Source organism: Zea mays, chromosome 2 (genome assembly GCF_902167145.1).
Source record: "Zea mays cultivar B73 chromosome 2, Zm-B73-REFERENCE-NAM-5.0, whole genome shotgun sequence".
NCBI lineage: Eukaryota > Viridiplantae > Streptophyta > Magnoliopsida > Poales > Poaceae > Zea > Zea mays.
In genome coordinates this window covers 191,788,865-191,814,601 of record NC_050097.1, presented here as the reverse complement: position 1 = coordinate 191,814,601, position 25,737 = coordinate 191,788,865, and the positions used below count along the sequence as shown (strand labels likewise).

At 45.9% G+C, this 25,737-nt stretch overlaps 1 protein-coding gene across 2 annotated transcripts; it reads right to left on the bottom strand.

Annotated features, from left to right (window-relative positions):
- Nucleotides 1-670: 670 nt before the first annotated feature.
- Nucleotides 671-24,319, bottom strand: LOC100384491 (uncharacterized). 2 transcript variants are annotated; one of them, XM_008670267.3, is made up of 14 exons: nucleotides 23,983-24,319; nucleotides 22,718-23,304; nucleotides 22,406-22,621; nucleotides 22,117-22,290; nucleotides 20,769-20,930; nucleotides 18,617-18,759; nucleotides 12,093-12,168; nucleotides 11,811-11,986; nucleotides 11,635-11,716; nucleotides 11,328-11,405; nucleotides 10,719-10,880; nucleotides 10,372-10,635; nucleotides 10,049-10,153; nucleotides 671-1,048 (listed from the first exon to the last, which is right to left on the bottom strand). In XM_008670267.3, the coding sequence occupies exons 1-14, from the start codon at nucleotides 24,302-24,304 to the stop codon at nucleotides 908-910; spliced, it is 2,688 nt and encodes an 895-aa protein (XP_008668489.3). In that variant the 5' UTR covers nucleotides 24,305-24,319; the 3' UTR covers nucleotides 671-907. The 2 variants fall into 2 exon arrangements, with proteins under 2 accessions (XP_008668489.3, NP_001349295.1); NM_001362366.1 differs by having other exon boundaries at nucleotides 718-1,048; nucleotides 22,718-23,293; nucleotides 23,983-24,204.
- Nucleotides 24,320-25,737: the final 1,418 nt, after the last annotated feature.

Here is a 25,737-nt window from a genome sequence, read left to right as displayed (position 1 = left end):
CAAACCAAATAGCCTACTATATTAAATAAATTTCAATTCCTACAAAATGAAGGGATCCAAATAGCCCTTTATGAAATCATTTGGCTAGCTCGTTGAATTATTAAAATTGGAAAAATAAAATCAATGAAACGTTTCTCACTACAAATCACACACTAAATAGCTGAATTCTAGCGATTCTACCGATAATCTAAAACTTTTCTGGCTGCCAATCACACGCTAAATAGCTACATCAGATCATGCTCAAAAGTGAGTGAACCACTGCCACACGTGGTTAGTCTCTTAGGCTATGACCAGCAGACCATGCAAGTTTAGATTATACCGTATATAGAGTGAGGTTTGAAATTATACTATTTATAGAGTAAGATTTCAAATAGAGTGAGGTTTGAAATTATACTGTTTATAGAGTAAGATTTCAAATAGAGTGAGGTTTGAAATTATACTGTTTATAGAGTAAGATTTCAAATAGTAGATGAGATGAGGTTTGAAATTGTACGGTTTATAGAGTAAGGTTTGAAATAGTAGATGAGATGAGTAAAGTTGCTATAAATAGCCTGACGATGAATAGTCAAAACAGGGAATCGCTGTAGTGGCCTCGTGGGGTAGAAAAATATTGGCTAAAAGAGGGCCTCAGCACATCGGCACCTTAATGATTTGAAAGATGCCTCTTAGGTAAATACAAATCAATATATCGTCCTTATGAAAGAAAATGCAATTCTTCATTCTACAGTTCATTTATTATCATAATTTATCAAGTTGCAAAATTTGATTGGCTCTAAAAGAAACTTATATAATTTAAAACCAGCTACAACGAATTTGTAAGACATACAAAACAAAAATATTCTCACTCTACAGAATATATCATTGGTAGTATAAAATTGCTCTATGCACTGATCTACGGATTCATATCCTATTGGACTGCTAGCCGCTGGAGATGGTCCATGAAAACCTGGAAGCTCACATCATCTGTGAATATGACGTCTCCACCAGGGGAGGGATTGTCCGAGTTATATGTCACTGATGGATTTAACTTCGCCAGTAAAAATCGAGCCTGCAATTTCAGAAGTAATTTTTAGTTTTAGAACATACTGTATAAATAGTACAAGGGAAAGATGTGTCAAGAGAAATGTTTTGGAAATGACTACATGTAAAACACGAGGTTTTATGATGGGAAGCTAATTGCGTGTTTGGTTTGAGGAACGAGGTAATCCATTATATTCTCACTCTCACTTTCTTGTTTGGTTTGTGAAAAATAGAACGAGTTGATCCATCACCATTCTATTCCTTGTAGCCTAATAATTAGTAATAATACGAGGAATGAGTTCATTCCACTAAATTTATGGAATGTACACATGATGCACCACCTCGTATAGGATAGATTGATTCTTTAAACCAAACACCCCCTAAGTTTCTTCTCCGCTGAATAATAATGATTATTCCTCTAAATTATAATTGTAATATACTTTGTGGTAGTACACACTAAATTTGAGCACCGGTGATTAGACGTGACAAATGGCTAGAATCTGGGAGTGCTTACATCCTAGGACATAGCAGATGAAGGACAACTTATTTTAGCACCAGTACAATGGCATGACGAATTCCTTGGATATAAAAGCACCGTTTGGTTTAGATTAGGTTTCGGGATCAGGAAGTTTTTGCAACTAAAACTGGAAAATGAATATGGATTGATAGAACTAGAAACCCTAACCCTAACTAGGGTTGAGATGCTGTATTAATAGATATGGGCTGGGCCTAAACCCATTACAGTTAAGACAGATGTCTAACACACCTCGCAGTCACAACTTTAGGCATTACAAACGTTGAGATTGGACGGAAACTCCAAGAACACCGTAGAGGAAGCTCCTTGGTGAAGATGACAACGAACTGCAAAGTGGTCGGCACACTAGGACGCGTACATTACCAACGGTGACACGCTTGTGAACGAAGTGGAGGTCGATCTCCACGTGCTTCGTGTGCTGGTGCTACACAGGTTTGGTGGGGAGGTAGACCACGCTGACGTTGTCGCATTAGACAAGTGTGGCATGCACGAGGGGGCTGTGGAGCTCCAGGAGCAGCTGACGGAGCCAAGACACATCAGCCATGCCGTTAGCCACAGCGCGATACTCGGTCTCAGCACTAGAGCGGGAGATGATAGGTTGCTACTTTGAGGACCAGGAGACGAGGTTGGTGCCCAGAAACATGGCGTAGCCAGAGATGGACCGACGCACGTCTGGGCGCGACCCAATCAACGTCGATGTAAACGACCAGCTCAGAGGTCGGAGAGGGCCGAAGAAGAAAGTCGTGATCCAGGGTGCCACGGAGGTAGTGTCCGCTTAGTAGCAGTGAGGGTGGGGCTTCCGCGAGGTGTGCATGTGAAGGCACACCTGCGGTCCGGACCGCGTAGGCAATGTTGGGTCAGGTGAAGATGAGATACTGTAGAGCACCGGCGAGGCTCCAGTTAGCCTTTACATGGAGCAGGGCTTACAGTCGGACATGCCAGCCCGCTCCAAAATGTCGATGGTGTACTGGCGCTGGTGAAGAAAGAGGCCCTAGGGCAAGCTCCATGGTGATCTCGAGGAAGTGGTGGAGAGAGTCAAGATCCTTCATGGCGAACTGGTGTTGTAGAATGGCGATCGTGCGCTAGAGGAGAGCAGCAATGGACATCATGAGCACGATGTTGTCAACGTAGAAAAGGTAGACGGTGTCGTTATTGTGCCGAAGGATGATTAGGGATGTGTCTGCTTTGGCCTCGACGAAGCCGATGGAGACCAAGTAGGAAGCAAAGCGATTGTACCAGGCCCACGACGCCTACTCGAGACCATACAAAAAGTAGTTAAACTTACACACCATACCCGGACGAGTAGAGTCGACAAAGCCGACGGGCTGGCTGCAGTACATCGTCTCAGTCAGTGTCGTGAAGGAAGGCATTCTTGACGTCCAGTTGGTGAACCACCAGTACCGCGAGAGGGCGAGGACGGTCCGAATGGTGGCAGGCTTGACGATGGGGCGGAAGGTCTCATCGTAGTCCACTCTGGGACAGTGAGTGAAGCTCTGAAGGACCCAACGAGCCTTGTAGTGATCCAGAGTACCATCGGCCTTGAGCTTGTGACGGAAGATCCAATTGTTGGTGACCACATTGGTGCCAGGGTGACACGACACCAAGTCCCAAATGTGGTTAACCAAAAGGACCTCATACTCCTCCATAGCACGACGCCGGTGGAAATCGACGAGCACGATACGGACGGAGGAGGGGACATCCGAGTGAGCCAGAGTAGTGGCAACCGTGAACACCATCTGGTCCACTAGTCGGAGGACACTGGTCGAGCGGCGTGTGACCATCGGGTGGACATGGCGGGGATCACGATGGACGGGCACCAGATGGTGCAACGGCGGCTCATCACGGAAGCGGTTGGGGTACAGAGCAGCTCGCCGGAGGAGGGAACCGACGGATCGGGCCGCACACATCGATGGTAGACGCGGGCGGGATCGACGAAGCTTGCAAAAGAAGGTCGAAGAAGCAGGGCCACGTGTGGCGCGGTCGGAGGTGATAGGGCCACGTAGGGCGCGGAAGAGGTCGACAGGATCGGTGGTAAGGAGGAGGGACGTCGACGGGATCGGTGGTAAGGAGAGAGGAGGGACGTCGACGTCGAGGTCAGGACGAGCCAGCAGGGGAAACGCGTCCTCATTGAAAGCATGTCTAAAGATGATGTTCTTGGTGAGAAGATCTAGGCACCAGTACCACTTTGATCAGAGGAGTACCCAAGGAAAAGGCAGCAAGTCGATCGGGCACAAGTTGGCAAGGAGCGATGGCGGAGGTGCTAGGATAGCAGACACATAGCCAAAGACACGAATGTGCGTATAGGAAGGTACGGTGTTGAATGGGGCAAAGAAAGGAGTGGGATGATTGACCGCCTTGGAGGAGAGGTGGTTCAAGAGGTAGGTGGCAGTGTGAAAGCCCTCAGCCCAATAACAAGCAGGGAGGCCTAAAACAGGAGGGTGCAAATGAGGTTGGTGATAGTGCGATTCATGCGCTCGGCCTTCCCGTTCTGAGTGGAGGTGTAAGGACACGACATCCACAGCTGCACGTCGTGCAAGATAAAGAAGGCACGAGACGTGGAGTTATCGAACTCCCGCCCGTTGTCACACGGAACACCGCGGATGGGGCAACCGAACTGAGTTAACACCCATGCAAAGAAGTGGGATAGGGTGGGGAAGGTGTTAGACTTACGACGAAGGAAAAAAGTCCAGAGGTAGTGAGAGAAATCATCTCGGATGACCAGATAGTATTGGTCACCAGAAAGACTTGGCATCAAGGACGTCCAAAGGTCATAGTGGATCAGATCAAAGGGGCGAGCGGTGCGAGACATGGAAGAGGTAAGGGTAAGCGAGTGTGGTGACCAAGCTGACAAGCATGGCAAGGGGAGGCAACGTTGCGCGGGGGCAGAAAATGGCCGAGGTGGACGAGAGTCTAGAAAGGACATCGTGGACGGGGTGCCAAGACGACGGTGCCAAGTGGAGGCAAGGGCGTAGGATGTGGCAACACAAGATGAGGGAGGTGGGGCGGGAAAGCAAATGGAATGTAGGGGGTCGGATCTGTCGCATTGGGCGACCAAGGCACGAGTGGTAAGATGATGTATGGTGAGCCCCCGGTGATCGAACCCCATAGAATAGTAGTTGTTAGTGGTGAAGCGACAAACTGAGATAAGATTATATATGATATTGGGGGCAACAAGGATCTTGTTGACATACAAAGGACCAGGAAGAACTGTGTCGCCTGTTGAGGTGACAGGCAGAGTCGACCCATTACCGACAATGATGGAAGAAGGGAAGGTGGTTTTGTGGGGATGGGGTAAAGAAATAATACAGGGGTCAGGAGTGGTGTGGTATGAGGCGTCGGAGTCAGCAACCCAGTCGGTGGGAGAAGTGGGCTGCCATGACACGAGGTACAAGGAGAGAGCCAGGGGAGGCACCGCCACAGAGCCTCTGGGAGGGGCGTTGGGTCCAACAGTTGCGAGCATGCTGACGACAAGCATGGGTGGTAGAGACAACAAGGCCTCGATCGTCATGGAGACAATTTCAGCACCGCGGAACACAAAAGGCTCAGTGGTGTAGCAGCCCTTCTGAGGGTGAACAGAGTACGGAGGGTGGTAAAGCTCGACACAATCACGAAAAAAAAGATTCATGGCCTGATCAAAGGCCACGAACGTGCCCTGTAGAAGCTAGCCGTCGCGAAGGGAGACAAACACAAAGTAGGGAGACACGTGGGTCACAGCATGGCGAAGGACGGGCATCGAGGGAGTAGTTGGGGAGGTAGAGCACTGTTGTAGGGGAATCGATGAGGACGTCATGGGAGGACAAGATAAAGAGTAGGGTGAGGCAAGGGGATGGGGCGGTGTGCGTCCAGGTATGGCTCACTGTCAATGCAAGGAAGGGTGGCACATGACCAAGGAGGAACTACAAGGAGTAGAGAAAGGGAGTAGGGGCTACACCCACGAGAGGGGGAGCCTGGCCCACGCTCCATGCAAGGAGAGTAGGTCATCGTCGAGCGGAGAGAGGATGGCAGCGGTGTGGGTGCCAGCTCGAGGAAAACAGACATCGGGACTAGCACCGACACACTGGGGCGCGGGCGGAGAAAGGGGGTGGGCAACGACGCAGGTGTGGAGCATGGTGGCAACTATGAGAGTATGGGCGGTGACGACGCAAAGGTGGGGAAGGGAGGGGGTGTTGGCGTCCGCACCGTTGGGGAAAAGGGCGGCGCCGACAACATTGGGGAAGGGTGCTACGCCACCAAGGAAGAAGGGGGTTGCAGGCGTCGAGGAGGTGGAGGCCGACGGCGCAAGGTGGGGCTATGCTCGGGCCACGGGCAGGGCAAGGCTTGTTGGCACTCTGTTGGGCGACGCAGGGGCCATGGAATGTGCCATGGGCGTGAAGTGGGGCAGCGCAGCAGCCACGCTGCTGGGGGCTCAAGGGCCAAGGATGGCGCCACGATGTGGGAGAGGGCTGTCGGTGCTAGACTGGACGACGCAAAGGTCGTAGACTGAGCCATAAACACGAGGTGGTGTAGTGCAGGAGCCGCACGACTTAGTGCGGGGGCTAGGGACGTTGCCACAATGAGAGGGAGGTCGCCGCGGGCGCGCTAGCCGCAGGGGGCGACCAGAGCCTCGCTGCTGAAGGAGGAAAAGGGGGTGGCGTCGTCTAGGGTGGAGGGTGCGACGCCGGATGGAGAAAGACGACGACGCCGGTCGTAGCGGCCAGGGCGCTGGCGGGTGCGCTCGAGGTGGGCCAAGCACCCAGCGCCTAGAGAGGAAGAGGTGGTGGTCGTCGCGGATGGCCATGGCCGGCGAGAGGGAAGAAAGCCTAGCGGCTAGGGGAGGGAGAAGAGAATAGAGAGGAGGCTTGATACCATGATAGAAGTGGAAACCCTAACCCTAACTAGGGTTGGGATGTTGTATTAATAGATATGGACTGGGCTTACAGGATATTACATGAAGCAATTGTTGAACAGTTGACATCTACATACAATTGAACATTAGACATAGGTGATGCCGTGAAGGTTCATTTTTCATGCATCCCTTTCAATGGATGCACAAATGATGCTGCTTTTTTGTAATACTCAAAATTGTATACAAAGAATAATTGAGAGACCTCCTCAATTTTATGTGCCTTATTTGCATCATAAAAAGAGAACACATATAATTAATAGTGCTTAATTAAAAACAAATGATACAAAAATAAAATAAAGTGCATCATATTGGAGTTTTGCTTGCGCATTGAATAATAATAACACTAATAAAATGTAATAATGAATTGAGATGTGGATCAAAACCTAAATTTGGAATTGGGATTTGAAAATGGAAAGGAAGGGAGAAATACTATAAAGCGCAAAATGAATTTATAAATAAGTAGACTCAACATACAATGGAAGTCCCAAGTCATACATCCAAGTCTAAGTACAAATTCACTACAGAATTTAAATTCAAAAATTTGAAACAAAAAAAATGAAGAAAATAAAAAGAGAATAGAAAGAAAAGAAAAAGGAAAGGGAAATACGCTACATGGGCCGTCCAACCGCGCTTCTCGGCCCAGTCAACATTTTCACAGCGCGCAGCCCGATCAGCTCCACCACACGTGTGCGCGCGGGACCCGCGCGTCATGCACTGTGGCGCACCTGTGCTTCGGTTGTTTCGCTGAGCAGTTGGGCCCACTACCTGCATGGATAGTGCTTAACGGCGGGCGCGCAACGGCCGGCGACATTAGCTCGACGGACTCCCGTGGCTCCATATAATCTCGGGGCCTTGCGGATTGTGCCTCGGCTTCGTCCGCGTGGCGCCTTCGTCGAGACTCGGGAGCTACACTGGCGGCGGGTCATCGGCGGTTGGCGTAGTGCATCATCGCAGGTGAGCCAATCCTCCCTCTGTGATACGTTCGTATGCACGGGTGTTCGGGGGCGGGCTTGGTGGCCTTGTCGGGGGCGATTCAAGGGGTCGGCAAACCGCTGCGGTGCCCGTCGGGTCATGGACGAGCGCCGGGTGGCCGGTAGTTGGCGAGAGAGATGGATAGCGGTCGGTCGGACCAGTGTGGTGAGGTTGAAGATGACAGGTAGCCATGGATCGTAGTATGGCGGCTGGGGTATTGTTTGGTGCAGATGTCGGCGGTGTCGCACTCTGGTGCGGGCTGCGTGCTCGCCAGTAGACCATCGGAGAGAGCGCCAGTGGACCATCGGAGAGAGAGAGAGAGTTCCAGGGAGAGCGCGGCGTCTGACCTGGGAACGAAGGAGGACGAAGGCGCCGGGGCCGCTGAATTTTTGATCTGCGGTGGAGATTAGATCGTCACCTCTCCCGTTCGCGCAACCAACCATGACCGTCGATCGGGGATTGCGCGGATAGGATTAGATCTTGGTGTTTTATATCGGGTGCGTTGATGCGGGATCCAACGGCTACAGTCGCGTACCGGTTCGGGAAAGGCTAGATCTAATCTCGCGCGTCCACACCTAATCGGACGACTTAGATTAGACGGTACCCCTTCGGCTAGGGAGTTTTGCTAAATAGACCCCGCTAAACTTTGGAAGCAACCCGCAGTCCACTGGGAAGTCTCCTGTGTCTCGGTTACATTTGCGCCAGGGCCCCTGAACTTTCCAGAAAATGAGGCCTAGTCCAGAGAGGATTTAAAATAGAGAAATGATTATAGAATTTAGTTTTTTAATACAAAAACAAATCTAGAAACTTGTTTATTCCATAGAAAATTCATTCTAGCTTCAAATTGAGCCATTCCAATTTCTAAAATTTTGTAATTTTATTCTCCATCACCTAGAGTCTCTGTTTTGTCATGAAAACAGTAAGAAAATTAATTTCTCATTTAATTCTGTTTCAATCACATTAAACCTTAGGAAATTCATAACTCGAAATCTATAACTCCAAATTTAATGACTCCAGTTCCAATGATCTCATTTTAATGTGTAGATTTTTACTGTATACTTTATTTGCATGTTTGATGTGATGTTAATTTATGCTATACTATGTATGTATTGTGTTGATGCGAGTAGACGAGTAAGCCACTGTGGATTCTGAGGTTCAACAAGTAGAAGTAGCTGAGCAGAAGCTCATTGAAGGCAAGTTGTGCCCTTGATCACTTCTTTTTACTCAGTCATGTTCTGATTAATCATAATGATCTGCATAGGTTAATTTTGATGGGACCCAACAGGTTACCCTAGTTTGATTATCTTTATACCTTGACTCCACTAAACTTTTTGGGTAGTACCTGCTATTGCTTTATGTGGTTTTGGGTATGAAGATTACACTATTCATGATTATACTTTTGTTATCAGTTGTTATTTATTGTTCATGTTAAGATCATTATGTTAATTGGAACATGGAGAACCACCCGGGAAAACAGTGCTACCGCAAGGGTTTATGGACGCCCTTGGCTGACTAATTAGGAAAGCTAGTGGAGGACTACCTTACCCGAAAGGGGCAAGGGCAGTAGGGGAGTGGTCAGTGTAGGGAGGCCCTTGGGATGATTTTGCTGCGATGGCGGTCATGCGGGGGAATCCTGCATTGGAGCTTCCTATAAACTGTAGCGGGTTTTCTGAAGCTAGTGGAACTTTGTAAAGGCCTCGTAGTGTTACACTGCCTCGCCTCCTCGGTAGAGGTGTATGGGATTGGCCGTCTCTTGGCAGATGGGTAACATGACTTGTGGGTAAAGATGTGCAACCTCTGCCGAGTGTAAAACTGGTATACTAGCCGTGCTCACGGTCATGAGCAGCTCGGACACTCACATGATTAATATATGGAACTAAATTCAATTTGTCATATGCATTGCATCGCAGGTGATGTTGTTATTTTTGTTCTATTACTTAATTGGGTTGGTATTTACTTATACTTAGTAACTGCTAATAAAATTTTGACCAACTTTAAAAGCAATGCTCAGCTCTAACCATCCTCTTTGGTAAGCCTTACACTTCACGTGAGCTTCCACCTTTGGCGAGTTCATGCACATTATTCCCCACAACTTGTTGAGCGATGAACGTATGTGAGCTCACTCTTGCTGTCTCACACCCCCCCACAGGTCAAGAACAGGTACCACAGGATGAGGCGCATGGAGGACGCTGCGATGTGTTCGTGAGAGGTCTAGGTCGTCGTCTCCCAATCAACTTCGGGTTGCTGGACCGTTGTCTCCATATAATGTAATTATTTATTTATTTTGTACAAAACTCTGATTATATAGTAAAGATGTGGCATTCGATCATGTGCCATGATTCATCATATGTGTGAGACTTGGTCCCAGCACACCTGGTGATTATGTTCGCGCCCGGGTCTTGGTGCCCCGAAACCCGGGTGTGACATTTTTACAGAAATACAGAAAGTGCCCTGAATCATAGCCATGTGCACCATACTGTTTGCAATATGTTCAAGCAAAAGGTACATAATTAATATCACTTCACTAAGACATTAACACATGAACTTATCATGAAAAACCTAAGAACAATCAAGCCCACCATATCATGTCCAAAAAAAAATAACAGAAATCAAGAATGGACAAGAAAGAATGATACCTGAGATCCATATTGATCACAGACTACCAAACGGGGTACAGGAAATCGCTCCTTTATTATTAAATTAGCTTCCTCATGTGGAGCTTTTAACAACTGAGCAAAAACCTGAACATTGTACAAGTAAGCACCGTGTGTTAACTATAGCATGTAATCCATAACGTATTATAGATATCATCTACCTTGACGCTATAATATAAAAATAATTACATTTGATGCACAGATGAAGCAAAATATTAAAAATGTATTTGAATAATGATGTGTAAGCGCAAATTTGGCATTTCAGTTGGCTAACATCACAAAGCTGTGAAGCATTGACAGGTTACCTCGTGACCTTCTTGATCTTGGTAGCCAGCATTTCGCCACTGCGCAATGGTTACCCCATGGAATATGACAACAGTAAAATAAGAGTCCAATAAAAGGATCTTGTCAGAAGCAATTGCAGTTGCATCCAAGAGAACTGGCTCTGGCCCTGATTGAAATGAATAGGATATAAGTGAAGGTTGAATCATCACAACTGTATTGGTTACATTCTCTCTGTCCAACATCATCCTAAAATACGCAGTTTCATCAGGACTGTTATTAAAAACCTGCAACAGAAATAAATAATTAGTATCCAGAGATGTATACTTATCATCTTCAAAACATTGATTAATGAAAAAGAACAGTCTACCTGAACAAACTGAGAACGCCTCAAATTAAATATAAATTGGGGAAATATTGATAGCCGTGGGGATAAACTGAACGATGAGGGTGTCTCCTTCTGATAATCTCCAAATTTTGAGCATAAACGTATCAAAGCTCGATCAAGCCACCTTACTGGGTCAAAATCAACCTGGAATACTCCATGACAGGAAAAATGTTATATTAAGATGAGCTAAACTACTTAACAATTTACAAATTATTGTTCATGCTTCAATGCTTCGCAAATCCTTCCAGCCTCTATACTCCAAGAATGCTCTTTATAAGGAGAAATGTTTCAATGTGTTAATATTACCCCAATAAACTTCAAAGGCAGACTTCATCAAACCATTTGCCAAAAAACATTTAGGATTGTTGAGAGCTAACATCACACTTATATGAGCAGCAATGCTTAACACAGGGAGTATGTGGGCAGAATGATCTACAATGATTCCCATCTTGTATAATAATATAGCATGCTAATTTGGTCATCTCATCAAAACAGCAAAAAGGTTCATTTGCACAACAGCTAAAAATTAAAGTACCAACGTATTTGCATTGATACTGAAGATTGATACTGAAGAAAAATATGCTCGGGTACCTCAGTTTCCATCTTAAATGACACCAAGCGTGCCATGACTGCAGCTGCAGCTTCTTGATCAAAGCCAGCTACTAGTTCCTACAACACAAATGAAATGCTAAAGAACTAATACAATTTATTTCATAGGAGAGACAAGAAAATACCAGAAAAAGGTCAAAAACACACTAGAAAAGCATATGAATCAGGCATGTGCCTGTTTTGAACATAGAGAGAGCTCCATCATATCAGCTAAACCAACTATATCTTGTAAAAGCAAAGTGCTTGAAAAATCAAAATTAGTAAATTAAGCAAATAAAAGGAAACTTGCCTCCACATGGTTGTCACCAGAGACCCATCTTCTGGAGATTGTGGTCGATCTTAATCTCATCTGACCCTCATTATGCTGATAGCTGAATGTTGCATTCTCGAGTTACTCAAATTCATCCACAACATAATTAGGTGCTTACATATGAATAGGCCAAAGGAAACCAAAAAACTTCTTACTAGGTTAAGAACTGGAAGTAGAACTGATTGTTTGCTGATTGAGCAATTGAATCTGGGCCATCTTTTTTTGCAATATCATATACCAAGCAAAGTGATGTCTTCCTGTCAAGGCCGCACATCTTCCAAGCGCTAGTGTTTCCTTGACCAATAACAGTGTCGGAAGACAAAGGACTTTTCTGCATAACATCACATCATATTTGAAATGAGAGAAAAAGTTACCACAACATTGTCATTTGTATGACTGATTAACAAAGTAGCTAGTATATGGTCATAGTGTCATACCTTCTCCAGGGAAGAACAGGGTCCAATGATGCCTTGAACCTTTACATCCTTTGAACAGTTAATTTCAAGAATACCACTGCAGAGGCAATTTAACCATATTAAAACTCACCATTCCACAAAGGTCTGAATGCAAATGTTAGTTGTTTCGGGATATGTGTTGGTCAAAGTTTCAAAAAATTGACCACCAATATGCAGTCTGAGAACATAGAAATAGTATTACAAGATTCTGCATCAAAAATATTTTCACAATATGCCTTCTAGGTAACATAATTTCATGAAAATTACTAGGTAAAGTATCATACTGGACAGTGTCAATGTCCTAAGAACCTTACATTTGCATCCATAGGGAGTAGGATGCTAGGATTTAAACTAAGAAGTCCCAGGTTTAATTATCTATTATGTGCATATGCAACATGGGCCAGCTGCCTTAGGTTGGTCCATCCCCCTGGCACAACCGTGACCCAAATTGGTTTCTCAATGATATTGTCCACCCATGAAGAGTACTAGTTGTTGGAGTTGAACAGGTTTGGGGCCGGTTTTTTTCTATTTCTTATGCCTCATTTTGAACCATGGCTGGTTATGTTACATATATAGCAGTGGTGAATCCACCAGGGGTGCCGGAATAGGCCTGGCACCCCCAACGGCCCAAACACGTTATACTGAAAGTTCGTTATACTGAAATTTCTTCCCGAAGCCTGGTACTGGTAGCTTGCAGCCAGTATATTACTCCCTCCGTTCATTTTTGAGCAACGTATTTGCTCGGAAAAAGTATTCGTAAATGATGTACGTATTTGCTCTGACTCTTCACGCGAGGCGCTACACGCAGTGCACGTCCGTTGAGATGCCCCGTGAATTAATGTGTTGCTTGTAACGGCCGTCTGTTGTGTTGCTCTCTGTTCTCTCTTCCTTTTACTACTAGTTCAACATTCATGCATGTGTGTACAAAAGAAACAAGAAGCTACCAGATCATATTCGTATATGTGTGCGTGCATGCTACTAGTACTATCACGAAAAAGAAACAAGAAGCTAGCAGAACTAGAAGAAGCTAACAGATCAATATCTCAAGGGCAAAAACTGCATGTGAACGTGCATTTCCTAGAATAAGCTAACGGATCAATATCTCAATTCTCAATGTGCAGAACTAGCAGGTCAAACCTTACCCGCATGCCCAGCAGATTGTACCCCTTCTGAAGCTACAGATCCTTCTGATCTTGCAGAAGCCCCTTCATCTCCATCATGCCATACAAGGTTGCAGTCGGGCTTGTGGGCAGGACCATCCCACTCCTCAATACCATCCCAATCGATGGGAGCGTTTAGGTCCAAATCATCTAATGGTGGCTCAAGATTCAGGTTGAGTTCTCGTCCTGCCATGAATTCCCTTCTACACATATGTCGGGGTATATATAGAGCCATGGAACGAAGAGCAATGAGCAGGTCGCGGGCTTTTGAAATTTAATCGGTTTGGATCGAGCTGGCACGGGACGAAGGATTTTATGATGAATTTTTTGACCTGTCTCAGATGGAAATGGCGCCATAGCTGGAAAGATGATATTTTTGGCACGGCAATGGGAGCAGAAACGACGCGCCGGATTTTGCTGAGGGGTCGCACCCTCCGTTGGCTACCAAACGGGAAAAAATAACGGAGTTTGTTTTTGGTACCCCGCGCTGACGAGAAGCCCAAACGAGCGGCGTTGTTTTAATGCAGCGGTACATATTTGCATTTGGTTCCTTGGTCTCTGTGAAGTGAGCAAATATGTTGCTCAAAAACGAACGGAGGGGGTATTTTGTGGTCTATCATATATTCGTATTTCGTCGTCTATGGATGACAGATGCACGGAGCGCTACCGCCGACACATCTCCACGGAACGACGCCTCCTCTCGCTTGACCCAGGTACGTGCAAACGCGCACGCGGAGGTCGGAGGCATTGCTGGTAGCGAGCCGTTCTCAGTTCTCACGGGCGGACGCGACAACCGGCAAGGGCGCAAAGCGATAGGCAAGTCTAGGTTGCTTACTTGTGTGTCGTGAGAAAGGTAAAAAATGAACTAGACCCCTTTTATTTTTATATATATTTGGATTATTCACTCGCCACAGTATAAATGAGATGTAATTTTCTTGGCATTTATATCTTGTGTCTTCGCTGGCTTGGTTGCTTTTAGGCAAGCTTGCCCCCTCTATCCCAAACTCCTGGTTTCGCCCCTGATATATAGGACCAAGTGATCTGTTACAACTGAAAGTAGAGATAAGATTCCAACTACTAAAGTAGAGATCAGGTAGAATACAAGATGCCAAAGTTATAGATCAGGCATCATTCTCCCTCTAAGTCGTGTTGCGCCGCTGGAGGAATTTAAACCATCCCAATTCTGACACAAAGCTCCTGAAATTTGGCCCTCCCAAGTGACTTAGTGAGGAAATTAGCGAGCTGGTCTGGAGTGTTGATGTAGTTGACCTCAACACTCCCCTCATCCAAGCAGCTCTTGATGAAGTGGTACTTGACCCGAATGTGCTTGTTGCGCTCATGGAAGACGAGATTCTTCGCCAAGGCCAAAGCAAACTTGTTGTCCACCTAAACTCCACTGCTTCAACGTCTTTGCCAAAGAGATTACCCAGCAGTCAAGCCTGCCAAAATGCCTGAGCCGAGGCCCAAGTGCGCAACTGAACAAAGCCACCACCTGCTGCTTGACGACTGCCAGTTGATCAAGCACTTGTCGAGGAAGGATATAGTCATTCTGTGCCCTTGCTCATATCAATGTTGGTGGTGTGGTCGTTGTCATTGTAGTCGATGAAGTGCGCAGCACTGAGACAACTCAAGTAGTTCAAGCCATAATCGAAGGTACCCGCAACGTAGTGTAAGATCCACTTGACGGCCTACTGGTGCTCTGTCATCGATTGCTATTGACTGCTACATGAACTGGACGTGTGTGGATGAGGTAGCAAAGGTTGCCCACAATGTGTCGCTATTGCATCGTGTCCACCGCCGTCGTGCTATCACGGCTCACCTTCATCCTCTCTTCCATGAGTGTAGGCTAGGTTGCAGTCGATGAGCCCACCCAGCTTGACGATGTGTTTGGCATAGGCGGTCTGGCGGAGTGAGATGTCGGAGTTGTCCTGGTGGACCTTGATCCCCCCAAGTAAAAAGAGAACAGCCTCATATTGCTCATTTGGAAAGCGAACTTCATCTCAACCTTGAATGTCTCCACCTCTTTTTCATTGGCACCGATGATCACCATGACATTGACATAGAGGCCTACCAACAAGGCGCATCCTCCCTTGCCCTGCTGGTAGACAACAACCTTGTGAGCACTTTGTTGGAAACCCCATCTGCTTGAGGGTCGAGACAGCTTGGCATTCCAAGCTCGTAGTGTCTGTCGCAAAGGGCCTTGCAAAGGCGGAGAACCTTGTTCTCCTCGACAGGGATGATGAATCGCAACGACTGGCGAACATAGGCCTCCTTCAAGTCAGCATTGAGGAAGGCGGACTTGACATCTGGGTGGTGGACGCGACAGCCCTCCTGGGCTATCGACACAAGGACACGGACTCCATCTGCGCGACATGTGTGAATGCATCGTCGAAGTCGGATCCTTCCCGCTGAACGAACCCGCACACCACCAAATGTAGCCTTGTGCTTGATCACCGTCTTGGCCTCATCCTTCTTGAGCTTGAAGACCGACTTAAGGGTGATGTCACAGTGGCTAGCACAAAGGTCAGCCAGCTCCCACATTCAGTTCCGCTCGACGACGTCCATCTCCAGTTGCATAGTGGTACGCCATACCACGTCTCCCTCTGCCTCAGTGAAGGAATAGGGCTTTGCATCATCGTGCGCCAGTGTAACCCCACATCGAAGTCGTGTTGCGCCAGTCCAGAGGCGGACTACTCGTCGAGGATGTTGTCCATTGTGCGGTAGAGGCTCGTCGTCGTGGTAGGTGCCAACGTGATCCTCATCGTTGGATTGTGAAGTAGCAAACTCCAACGTGTGTTGTTCATCGTGTACCCAAGTTGTCGATGCCATATCTCGTAGGTGTGGGCGCCAATGCAAAAGATTGAGGTGTGGTGGAATCGCTGGAGCTAGTGGTGAACTAGGTGTTGGGGTAGGAGAGCTCAGTGAAGAATAGCTGCTAGCTTCCCCCACTCCCTCAAAGTGGACAAAGTCACTCATCGTCCAAGTCAAGTCGTTGTCCACCATCTTGCACCATGCCTAGCCTCGCCCTTCATTGAACAAGACGTCGCATTATGCAAACAATGTTGCCTAGCTATGGCTCTTTCATCTCCCGCCCTTCCGTCTCCCGTCCCCATCCCTTCTCGGCGCCAACTCCTCTACCAGCCCCACGCCGGCGTCCACCTCGGACCTGACGGCCAACCCTTTGTCTTCCATTCCTCTGGTGTCGGGTCACCTTGCTCCTTGCCGCCCAGTTTCCCAGGTGGGACGGTCCAAATCCCAGAGATGGTCTGAATCAAGCCTTGCCTCCTCGGCCGGTGGTGCCCGCCCCACCGCTCCTACAAAGAGGCGCTCCTCTCCGGTTCGAAGCAAGCCTCTCCGCTTTATCCTTCAGCACAAGCCCCATCTTCAGCCCCTACAAGGATTGTGCTTGCTTCTTTGCCTGAGGTGCTTAGTCGGTCGGTTGTTCGTCCGAGACAGGACGATGGCGGCTGGTAGGAAGTCGTGAGGCGGAGGAAGTTTCGTCGTTCTCCACTTCCTCGTCGAGGCTCCCAGGTGGACCTCCGGGGCAAGTGCTACAATTGTTTCTCCTCCCATCTCGTTGTTGCCTGTCGTTGCCCCCCCCCCCTAGGTGCTTCTCTTGCCTCGGGCTTGGGCACCGCGCTTTCCATTGCCCCTCTTCCCTTGAGGCTTCGCAAGTGAATTGGGTGCCGGTTTGGCACCGCCTTGAGCAGAAGGAGGCCCTCCCTTCCGTGTGGAGGCGTCTGTCTGGGCAGTAGGATCTGGCGCCGACGGCTGGCGATGCTCGCCAACCGGTGCTGCAGTGTTTGTCAAGGCAGCAGTCTGTGCAAGAAGTCGGTTTGGGTGAGGATTTCTCCTCCCTTACCAGACTCCAAGATGGACTCCATTGGCTTGGTGGATTCATAGAGATTTCTCCGGCTTAAGAAGCGAAGAAGATCAAAAGGAGGCAAGATAGGAGTTGGCGCGTCTCGGATTGCTTCCCCTGGCTCAGCTGATGGTGCCGAAGCTATTCTTCATGTGCCTCGGCTGGTCGAGCTTGGTTATAGTCGTCCACCCTTGATTGAGTCTCGGGTACTAGTTTTCTCTGATGAGCTGGCGCGGGAAGAAATCAAGTTATGTCGAGCCTTGTTCGTTACCATTGCGGGGACGAGGCCTGAGGTTCATGGATCGGATGTTCTGGAAGAGGTGGCTCGCAGTTTTGAAGTCAATGTGAGAGATATGTCAATTCATCAAGCTCGCAGTTTTGAAGCAGAACTTCCAGAAAAGCAATGAGGGTCTTGCAAATCATATCAGAAAGTGAAGATATGAATAAGGAAGCCTTACAGAAATATGTTGTTCTTTTTAACCACCCTCTTAACCAGATATGAATAAGGAGGCCCTCGCTGCCTTGTTTGGCTGGTCAACACTAGTAGATCTGTAGGAGCATTCCCCCTGTGGTTGTTTGTTGTTTTTGTTCTTCCTATCGATCCTTCATAGATTCTTATTTGGAATGTTAGAGAGCTCAATTCTTCTGTTAGGAAGGATACTGTCAAAGAAATGGTAGACACCCTTCAGAAATCAGAAATTCAGAGTTCAGACTTCTGAGTTCACAGTTCAGACTTTCAGAGTATGTTGTTCTGCTACAGCTATAATATATTGTTGTCTTGCTACAGCTATAGTGTACTGCTGCATTGCAGTACTGCTACAGCTATATATATTGATATATATTTATATATATGGTCCTGTTATAGGTGGACGACTATAGGACGACTAGGAGTCGACTAGGCTCGACTAATCGAGCAAATCGACGACTAATCGCAATTAGTCACCTTATCGGTGCTCAGGCGACTAGAATCGACTAGCCGATTTTAAACCTTGCTCTGATACCAAATTGATAGAGCCCAGGGACCTAAGAGATTAGCTATGGCAGGCGGACAACCGGCACTTCCAAGACTGGCATCATGCAGGTGCCATCAGAACACCCGAGGAAGACAGGAGCGAGAGAGAGGCTCGACGCAAGGACAACAGTTGTGTTGTCCTGCCTATCTCTAGCTGAACTGCACCTGGGCCTAATACAGAAGGACACACACCAAAGCACGTGCACATCTGACTCTCTATGCTGCACTTCCTGCTGCAGCTCAGATTGTGAGGTGTCCACTTCCCCTGCTTCTACCTTCTTTCCCCTTCTCTTGTACACAATATCAGTCATAACAGAATCCTTCTCAAAGCAGTATCTCTCCCAAATGAGAACTGCAGCTTGCATGTATAAAGTAAAAAAACTGAACTGACTCAGTCCAAGTCCTTACAAATGCATTTAATCTTCTCTCTAGACTAGAAACAATCAAATAGGATAGACAGAAGAACACTTACTTGAATGATAAACCAAGGTTGTCATCTGTTGACTGAAAGATGCGGAGAAGTGAGTCTTTGAAAACAGAATGACCAAAACTTTCAGCAAGGACAACAATTCCTCCAGTCTTCTCAATCGCAACCTTCATTTCAGCGACTCCAACCTATAGAATAAGACCACAAATAAGAAATCTATCAGTTGCAAACAAGGTAACCACACGTCTCAATTTACACAATGAAAACATAAACAATTTTTTTTCATAAATGTATTTGATAAAACTGATTGTCCTTCCTACTATTGGAAGCAGTTTTTTACACTGTCTTAAATGTAAACATAGGAAATGCTTTGATCCCTACACGACCAAATTTGGGAAGTTGTTAATGTGTGTACCCAAATACTTCTGCTTTTTGACGATATTCATTTTGTCTAGGAAACCAACTCATGTTCAAATTACGCATATGCATGATATAATCTGATGCATGGACATCTGTATATGTGATTCATGGCAAAAAAGCAACAGTAAAATAAATAAAAACTTAAATTGTTACTCCATCCCAAAAAACATGTCACTTTAGGATTCAAGACTCGTCCAATAAACCATGTCATTGTAGCTTATGGACAGCTAATGGCAGGGGCGGATCTACACCCCGGGCCACCCGGTCCGTGGCCCAGGTCTTGATCCATGTAACTCTATATAAGTCTCTATTTATACGGTATAAAATAGTTAAGATAAAATGAAGAGAAGGAAATTTAGTAGATTTGGCCCGGGTCATAGAAAAATTCTGGATCCGCCCCTGGCTAGTGGGATATCAAAATTAACTCAACCCCTCATGCATGTGTGTAATCTTCCTTTCTCATAGAATAGCTCGCATGCATGCACAGTTAATTAGCGAAGGTTGAATCTTTTACCATTAATTAGTGTGGCAAACAATGTTGGGTCACCAAAATAGTTAGGGGCAGCTACGTAAATTACCTTGAGCACTAAACTGTCTTAAAATTGTTAGTGACATGTTTCTCTGGAACAGAAGTGTAAATGTGCAATCCCCATTGCTAGTTTTGTGAGTAAACTGGATTGTAGGATTGTATAGAATGAGGGACAGACTGTGTACATATATAGGAGAGGAGGAAGAGAGGCAAAAGGAAACCCCTACGTCTATGGAAGCCAATAATACACAGGATCAATAGGATCCGGACTCCTCTCCCTAATTCCCTCTATCCATAAATACAATAGCCGACCGGCACAAGATTACCAGGCTCAGGCCCCATCTTACCGCTTTCAAGCGCATCCTGCTACCTCCGTGGCTCCCTCGGCTACGGCCTCCTCCTTCGACCTTCCCCGACGTCGGAGCTTGTGGTCTACACCGACACCGACTGGGTCGGCTGCCCCGACACGCGTCGGTCCACTTCGGGCTATGTTGTGTTCCTGGGCGCCAACCTCGTCTCCTGGGCCACCAAGCGGCAGCCCATCATCTCCCGCTCTAGTGCAGAGGCCGAGTACCGCGTTGTGGCCAACGGCGTGGCCGAGGCCTCCTGGATGCGCCAGCTTCTCCACGAGATCCACAGCCCCCTTCAGCGTGCCACCCTCGTCTACTGCGACAACGTCAGCGCCGTCTACCTCTCCACTAATCCTGTGCAGCACCAGCGCACCAAGCATGTGGAGATCGATCTGCACTTCGTCCGCGAGCGTGTGGCTGCCGGCGACGTTCGGGTTCTCAGCATCCCCACCACCCTGCAATTCGCCGACATCTTCACCAAGGGGTTACCGTCGAGTGTATTTCTAGACTTTCGCTCCAGTCTCAACATCTGTATTGGATAGAGTTCTGACTGGGGGGTGTTAGCTACCTGTCCCCTATAATGGGTCTGGCCCAGTCTTGTGTTCTATGAATACACTATACTCAACCCATCCTAGGGTTAGGGTTTCCAATAATAAATACAATAGCCGGCCGGCACAAGATTACCAGGCTCAGGCCCTTCCATATATAACAGATTCTCTAACAAGTTTAATAATGAATTCTAGGTCCATAAAATCAATTCATAAAAGTTAGAAGTGTGAACAGAAAGCAGCAACAAGGGAAAGGAGAATGTCGTCTAAGGAGACATGCAGCAAACTATGTTTTGTCTCTAAAGTTTTGTAACTTACATATTTAGAAAAAAGGGAAATGAGTGGCAAACCTGGTCAACTGCACAAGCAAACAAATCCAGCACATGCCCTTGGTGCACAAGCTGCTTTGCAATTTGATCATAAAACTTAACAGCTTTATCATAGAGTGGTGCCGAGTCTTTATCAAGGTCTTTGTGTGAACGAATGGGCTCTGATAAGGATTTGGATACAATCTGAAAATTTTGTAAGATAATCATCCTACTGAACAAGAAAGCATCCTACAGAAGCATCTCTTGACCATATAATTACGTTATATGAAAAACATAGTTGGCACCAGTGCAAGATTAATCAATTTTTGTAGTCAGAAATACGAGTTTGCCAAGCAAAAAAACTGGGGCAAAGTGTTACCCCGTGATATTGGCTATTGGTGTGAAGAGAACTGTGTTAAATATAAATATAATGAAAATAGTGAGATAAACATGAGCTAGTCGTTTTAAGAACAGAAACAACAGCATCTTCTGACAAAACACAAGTACAACAGTAGAAGTATGTCTTCTTAATATAATGATACACAACTCTCATGTGTGTTCGAGAAAAAAACAATGGTAGAAGTGAAGGAAGGCTTTGATCTTCACTCAAATCACTTATGGTTATATTTCACAGTAAAAAAAACTCGACCTGGGGGGGTTAAGACCGCCCCCACGGCATTATAACAAGAAGAAGACCTTCTCACACAGGTCGAGAAAACCCTCGAACCCCTGTCCCACCCATACACAGCGGCACCATCGCCCATGTGAGAACGACCGCGACCGGAACCGGACCTTAGACCTGTGCTTTGGCGTGGGACAGACGAAGGGATTTTTTAACCACAGCCTGAAAATTCACTCCCACGGGGAGGAGTTGAACCCAGGACCTGAGAAGTGCTACACCACCTAACCAACTCGGCTAGAGCCCCTTTCGCGTTATATTTCATAGTATAAAAGTAAATAAAGAAAACTGTATATAGTATTTGTGTTATATGATCCATGTATTCCAACATAGTCCCAAAGTAAATATGTAGCTAAAATAACAGCTAAGTACCATCGCTATTAACAGTAGTACAGTACTTTAGCATTTAACAGAACAGAACTATGTTGTCTTAAATTTATAGCATCAGATTCGACAAGTTCAGATCATGTGAACATATTTCATTCCACCTATGATTCTAAAAGTATCTAATAAGTTACAAAAATAATAACATTTCTAAAGCTTATAGAATCTATGTAAAACTTCCAGAAATTTGGTTGCATATCAGCGAAGGAACCTTCCCAATTTGCCCTCTATTAAGATGTTATGCCAACACTGATGTAGTTAAAGGAAGTAAGAATCAAGAAATAGCTTGAAAGAAGATGGCATCCAGGTGAAAGAATTTGGACTTACAGGACCAGGGCCCTCCGTAGATGGACCACCAACAAATGCCATTATCCTAGCACCTGATCCAGGAACACAAACCCCAAGGAGATTGGCTGCAACACTTAAGGCAGCTCCAGTGCACCTAGATGCACGCTGATCAGCTGGAACAGGCCAAGGGTCCTTTTGTATTTCTTCTATAACCTACATACAATGAAATTATATGATAGATTATTAATATTCAACACAAGGCTATGCTATATGAAATAGACAGTGATATCTCCTATTTTAATTGTAATTAATGTAATTGGCCCTTAACTGAGTTCAATACAAACTCGCATTCAGAAGCAGGCAGCAGAAATCTAGAGATGCTCTCAGATGAAAGGCCATCTCTGGTACCAGCAATCACGCCTGTGGTAGGCATTTTCTTCCCCGCAAAAAAGCACATTTGTTCCAATATTTGCTCCTTGGTGACCTCCTTTGTTCCTTTGAATACATATGATTTTGGCAATAAGCCAAAACCCAATTCATGAACCTGAACATGCAGATGGTACATGCTACTAAACTAACCAATTTCATATCAAAAAGAACAATTATATGGAGCATTAGAAAGCAAACAATGGGCTTTTACCTGCACATACGTCCCGAACGTAATGAATCCAACAAGAGAATTATCTGGCAATAGCTCAACAGCTTGTGCCAGTGCAGACTTCAAATAACCAATTTCTTCTTCAATCATGCAAGTATCTACAACAAAAATGAAAACCGGTGGAACTATAGGACCAGTTTCAGTTGAAGATATGTACTCGACGGTGGTGTACTGAGGAAAGAGTTCCGCAGGGAGATTATTTTCTGAGATCGAAGAGTAGTGTTGAGGGAACTGGTTGCGTTGAAAGCAGAATGAACAGACCCAAATCTTAGCAACATAGTCAACAATGGAGAAAGGGTTGAGGATGGAACGACACATGCGACAGCGAAGAGGTGAATATGGAAGAACAGGGATATCAGAAATTGGTTTCAAAGGTGTGTAGATAGCGGAAACAGGAATCACACAGTTCACAGTCTCCTGTTTTGTGCCTGGAATAACATTCCAGGGCATCCTTATCCCATCTTGTAGCTCTAGGTCAAGGAACTCAGACATCTTCAATACAGCAGCCTTGTACAATAGTTGTAAGAGGCTTCCACAAGTCAGACAAAGAAATCTGGCCTGCAAATAAACTGGTCACCATGAATAAGAGAAAAACAGTCAAAACAGAGGCAACACAGAAAACCCTCGGCCAATTACAGTTCAATCAGCTCAAGTGCAAGGAAGACCAGCAACTCTGCTCTAGAGGTTCAAATCCTTCTACTTCAAATGCCATCTTATAACCTCAACGCTTATAGTCCACCCAGGACACAAGCAACATAATAAATTTGTGGACCACAAGCCAGGAGCCCCGGATGCATGGGGGGTTTTCCAGCTATGACCTAAGAACAGTGGGCAGTAGATTTTCGTAAAATTCCTTAAGCGCAATTGTAGCGTTGCGGTCTCTTGGCCGTAAAATCAGAGTTTGACGCTGTTTTTATTTTTTTATTTTTTTATTTTTGGCTATCCCAATTCTCATATCACCAATTTAAGTTGTAGATGTGGACATTGTAAAGATTCATTTAAAATGTTAGGCACTGCGAAAATGTCAGCACACGAATGAGACTACATATAATTCTCAGGGGCTGACGCAGGACATCGGTGTATTGTGTAAACATGTACACCAAATATTTTTTTGCAAAAAAAAAGAAGCTAGTAGGAATAATAGATGTATACACTTGCAATTAGATGAGATCCGAATATAAATAGCTTAAGTTAGGTTTCGGGACTAGGTTTTGCAAAGCAGGAAGGGAAGAGATGGGTGCGCATACTTGTGCTCGTCGTCGGCGAAGGGTAGACAAAAGCCTGGCGAAGGGACCAACGAACGCCTGCGCACCTCTCGTATAGGACGGCGACAGCAGCGGCGGCGTCGATCGCCCAGTTGTCGCCACAGGAGATCGCACGAGTGAACGCCGGATCAACGGGATAAGCGAAAGGACGCAGGGATCGGGATCGGGATCGGGATCGGGATCGGGAACGGGAGAAGCGAGACGCTCGAACGGGAAAATTGTTTATCGGCCGGCCCAACAGCCATCCAACAGTGGAGAAATTTGGATTTTTTAAGACTCCAAATGATGCGCACCCTTTTGTCATTCACGTTAACTTCGTAAAAATATGAAATCATGTCATATTTTATTTTAATACTATTTTAAAAACATTTGTTCCTCTGTGGGCACGCACACGTGCAAAAGTTAGATAAATCCTTAGGGCTAGTTTGGAAGTCCAAAAACCGGAGGGATTATAGGGTTAAAATCACCTTCTTATTCAAAATTGAATAAGGAGGGAATTTTAACCCCTTCAATCTCCTCCAGTTTTATGGTTTCCAAACTAATCCTAATGTGTGATTTTAAAGTATTAGTAGTTCTTGAAGAAATAATATTAGAGTTTATTTTAGTCTATGTTTTATTTGAGAGACATGTTCCTTTTATATTTAAAATTTCAATTTATGCCTCTTATGCTGGAGTTTGTATTATACATTTTACTAAAATATGAATTTAAAATAGAGTTGAATTCAAATTAGGAAAAAAAGTAAATTAAAAATAAAGAAAGAAAAGAAAAAGAGAGAAATTTGCTCTTGGGCCAACTCTCCTCATTCCCGGTCCACTTCCAACTCACTCCTGCCCCTGCCAACCAACTTAGGATTTTGGCGCCGACATGTGGCCCCCACCTGTCAACCTCCCACACCGCGTCGCGCTCATCTATCACTAATGTGTGGGGCTCAAAGTTAGCATCCTAGCCACAAGCGCGCACAGCTGCCTCACCGCTAGAGATGGCAACGGGTAAAAACTCGTTGGGTTTTACTTGCCCAAACTCATACCCGCGAAAAAAAAATACGCCCGCTAAAAAAACTCATATCCATGACGGGTATAAAATTTTGCCCAAACTCATACTCATGCGGATTTTGGGTACCCAACGGGTTTCCCATACCCACTAACATCAACATAAAAAATAATTCATCATGTAAATAACAATCAATACATTAATAAGCTAGGATAAAAGAAACAAGTGATAACTAATTTTAGCTTAAAATTGGTTACATGAAGTTTATTTCAATTAGAACATATTCAATTAATAATATTATGAGACATATTTATAAGCAATGATGATTTTAAGGCGGGTTTTAAAAACCCATGGGTTTGCGGGTATGGGTAGTGGAAGAACAAACTCATGCCCACATACCCGTTGGGTTTCCATTTGAAACCATTAACAAACCTATGGGTAGAGAAATTGATCCAAACCCATACCCTAATAGAGCAAAAACCCACCGAGTTTTGGGTAGCGGGTACCCATTGCCATCTCTACTAACCGCATGCAGGTCCGACGCGTCAGCCTTCCACGGACTTACGCCCACGCGTGTGAAATCTCTTTGCCGCTGGGCGGTGGTTCTGCCCCATCAGTGTCATCTTCCCTAAATCGAAACCACCGGGAACCAGAATATATCCCCTAACAACCCACGATCTACTCGCACATAAGTCGATCCCCACACTACCTTGGACTCATTTCTGCCCATATAAACACCGGCCGAG

Bases quoted from the DNA above. Each gene is read 5' to 3' on its own strand.
- LOC100384491 (XM_008670267.3), bottom strand. From the start codon at position 24,304: ATGACAAAAGGGTGCGCATCATTTGGAGTCTTAAAAAATCCAAATTTC. The intron at 12,169-18,616 runs GTAAGTGTTCTT...TTGCCTCTGCAG, and splicing joins AACCTTGGTTTATCATTCAA to TGGTATTCTTGAAATTAACT. The intron at 10,881-11,327 runs GTACCCGAGCAT...GGAGTATTCCAG, and splicing joins CATTTAAGATGGAAACTGAG to GTTGATTTTGACCCAGTAAG.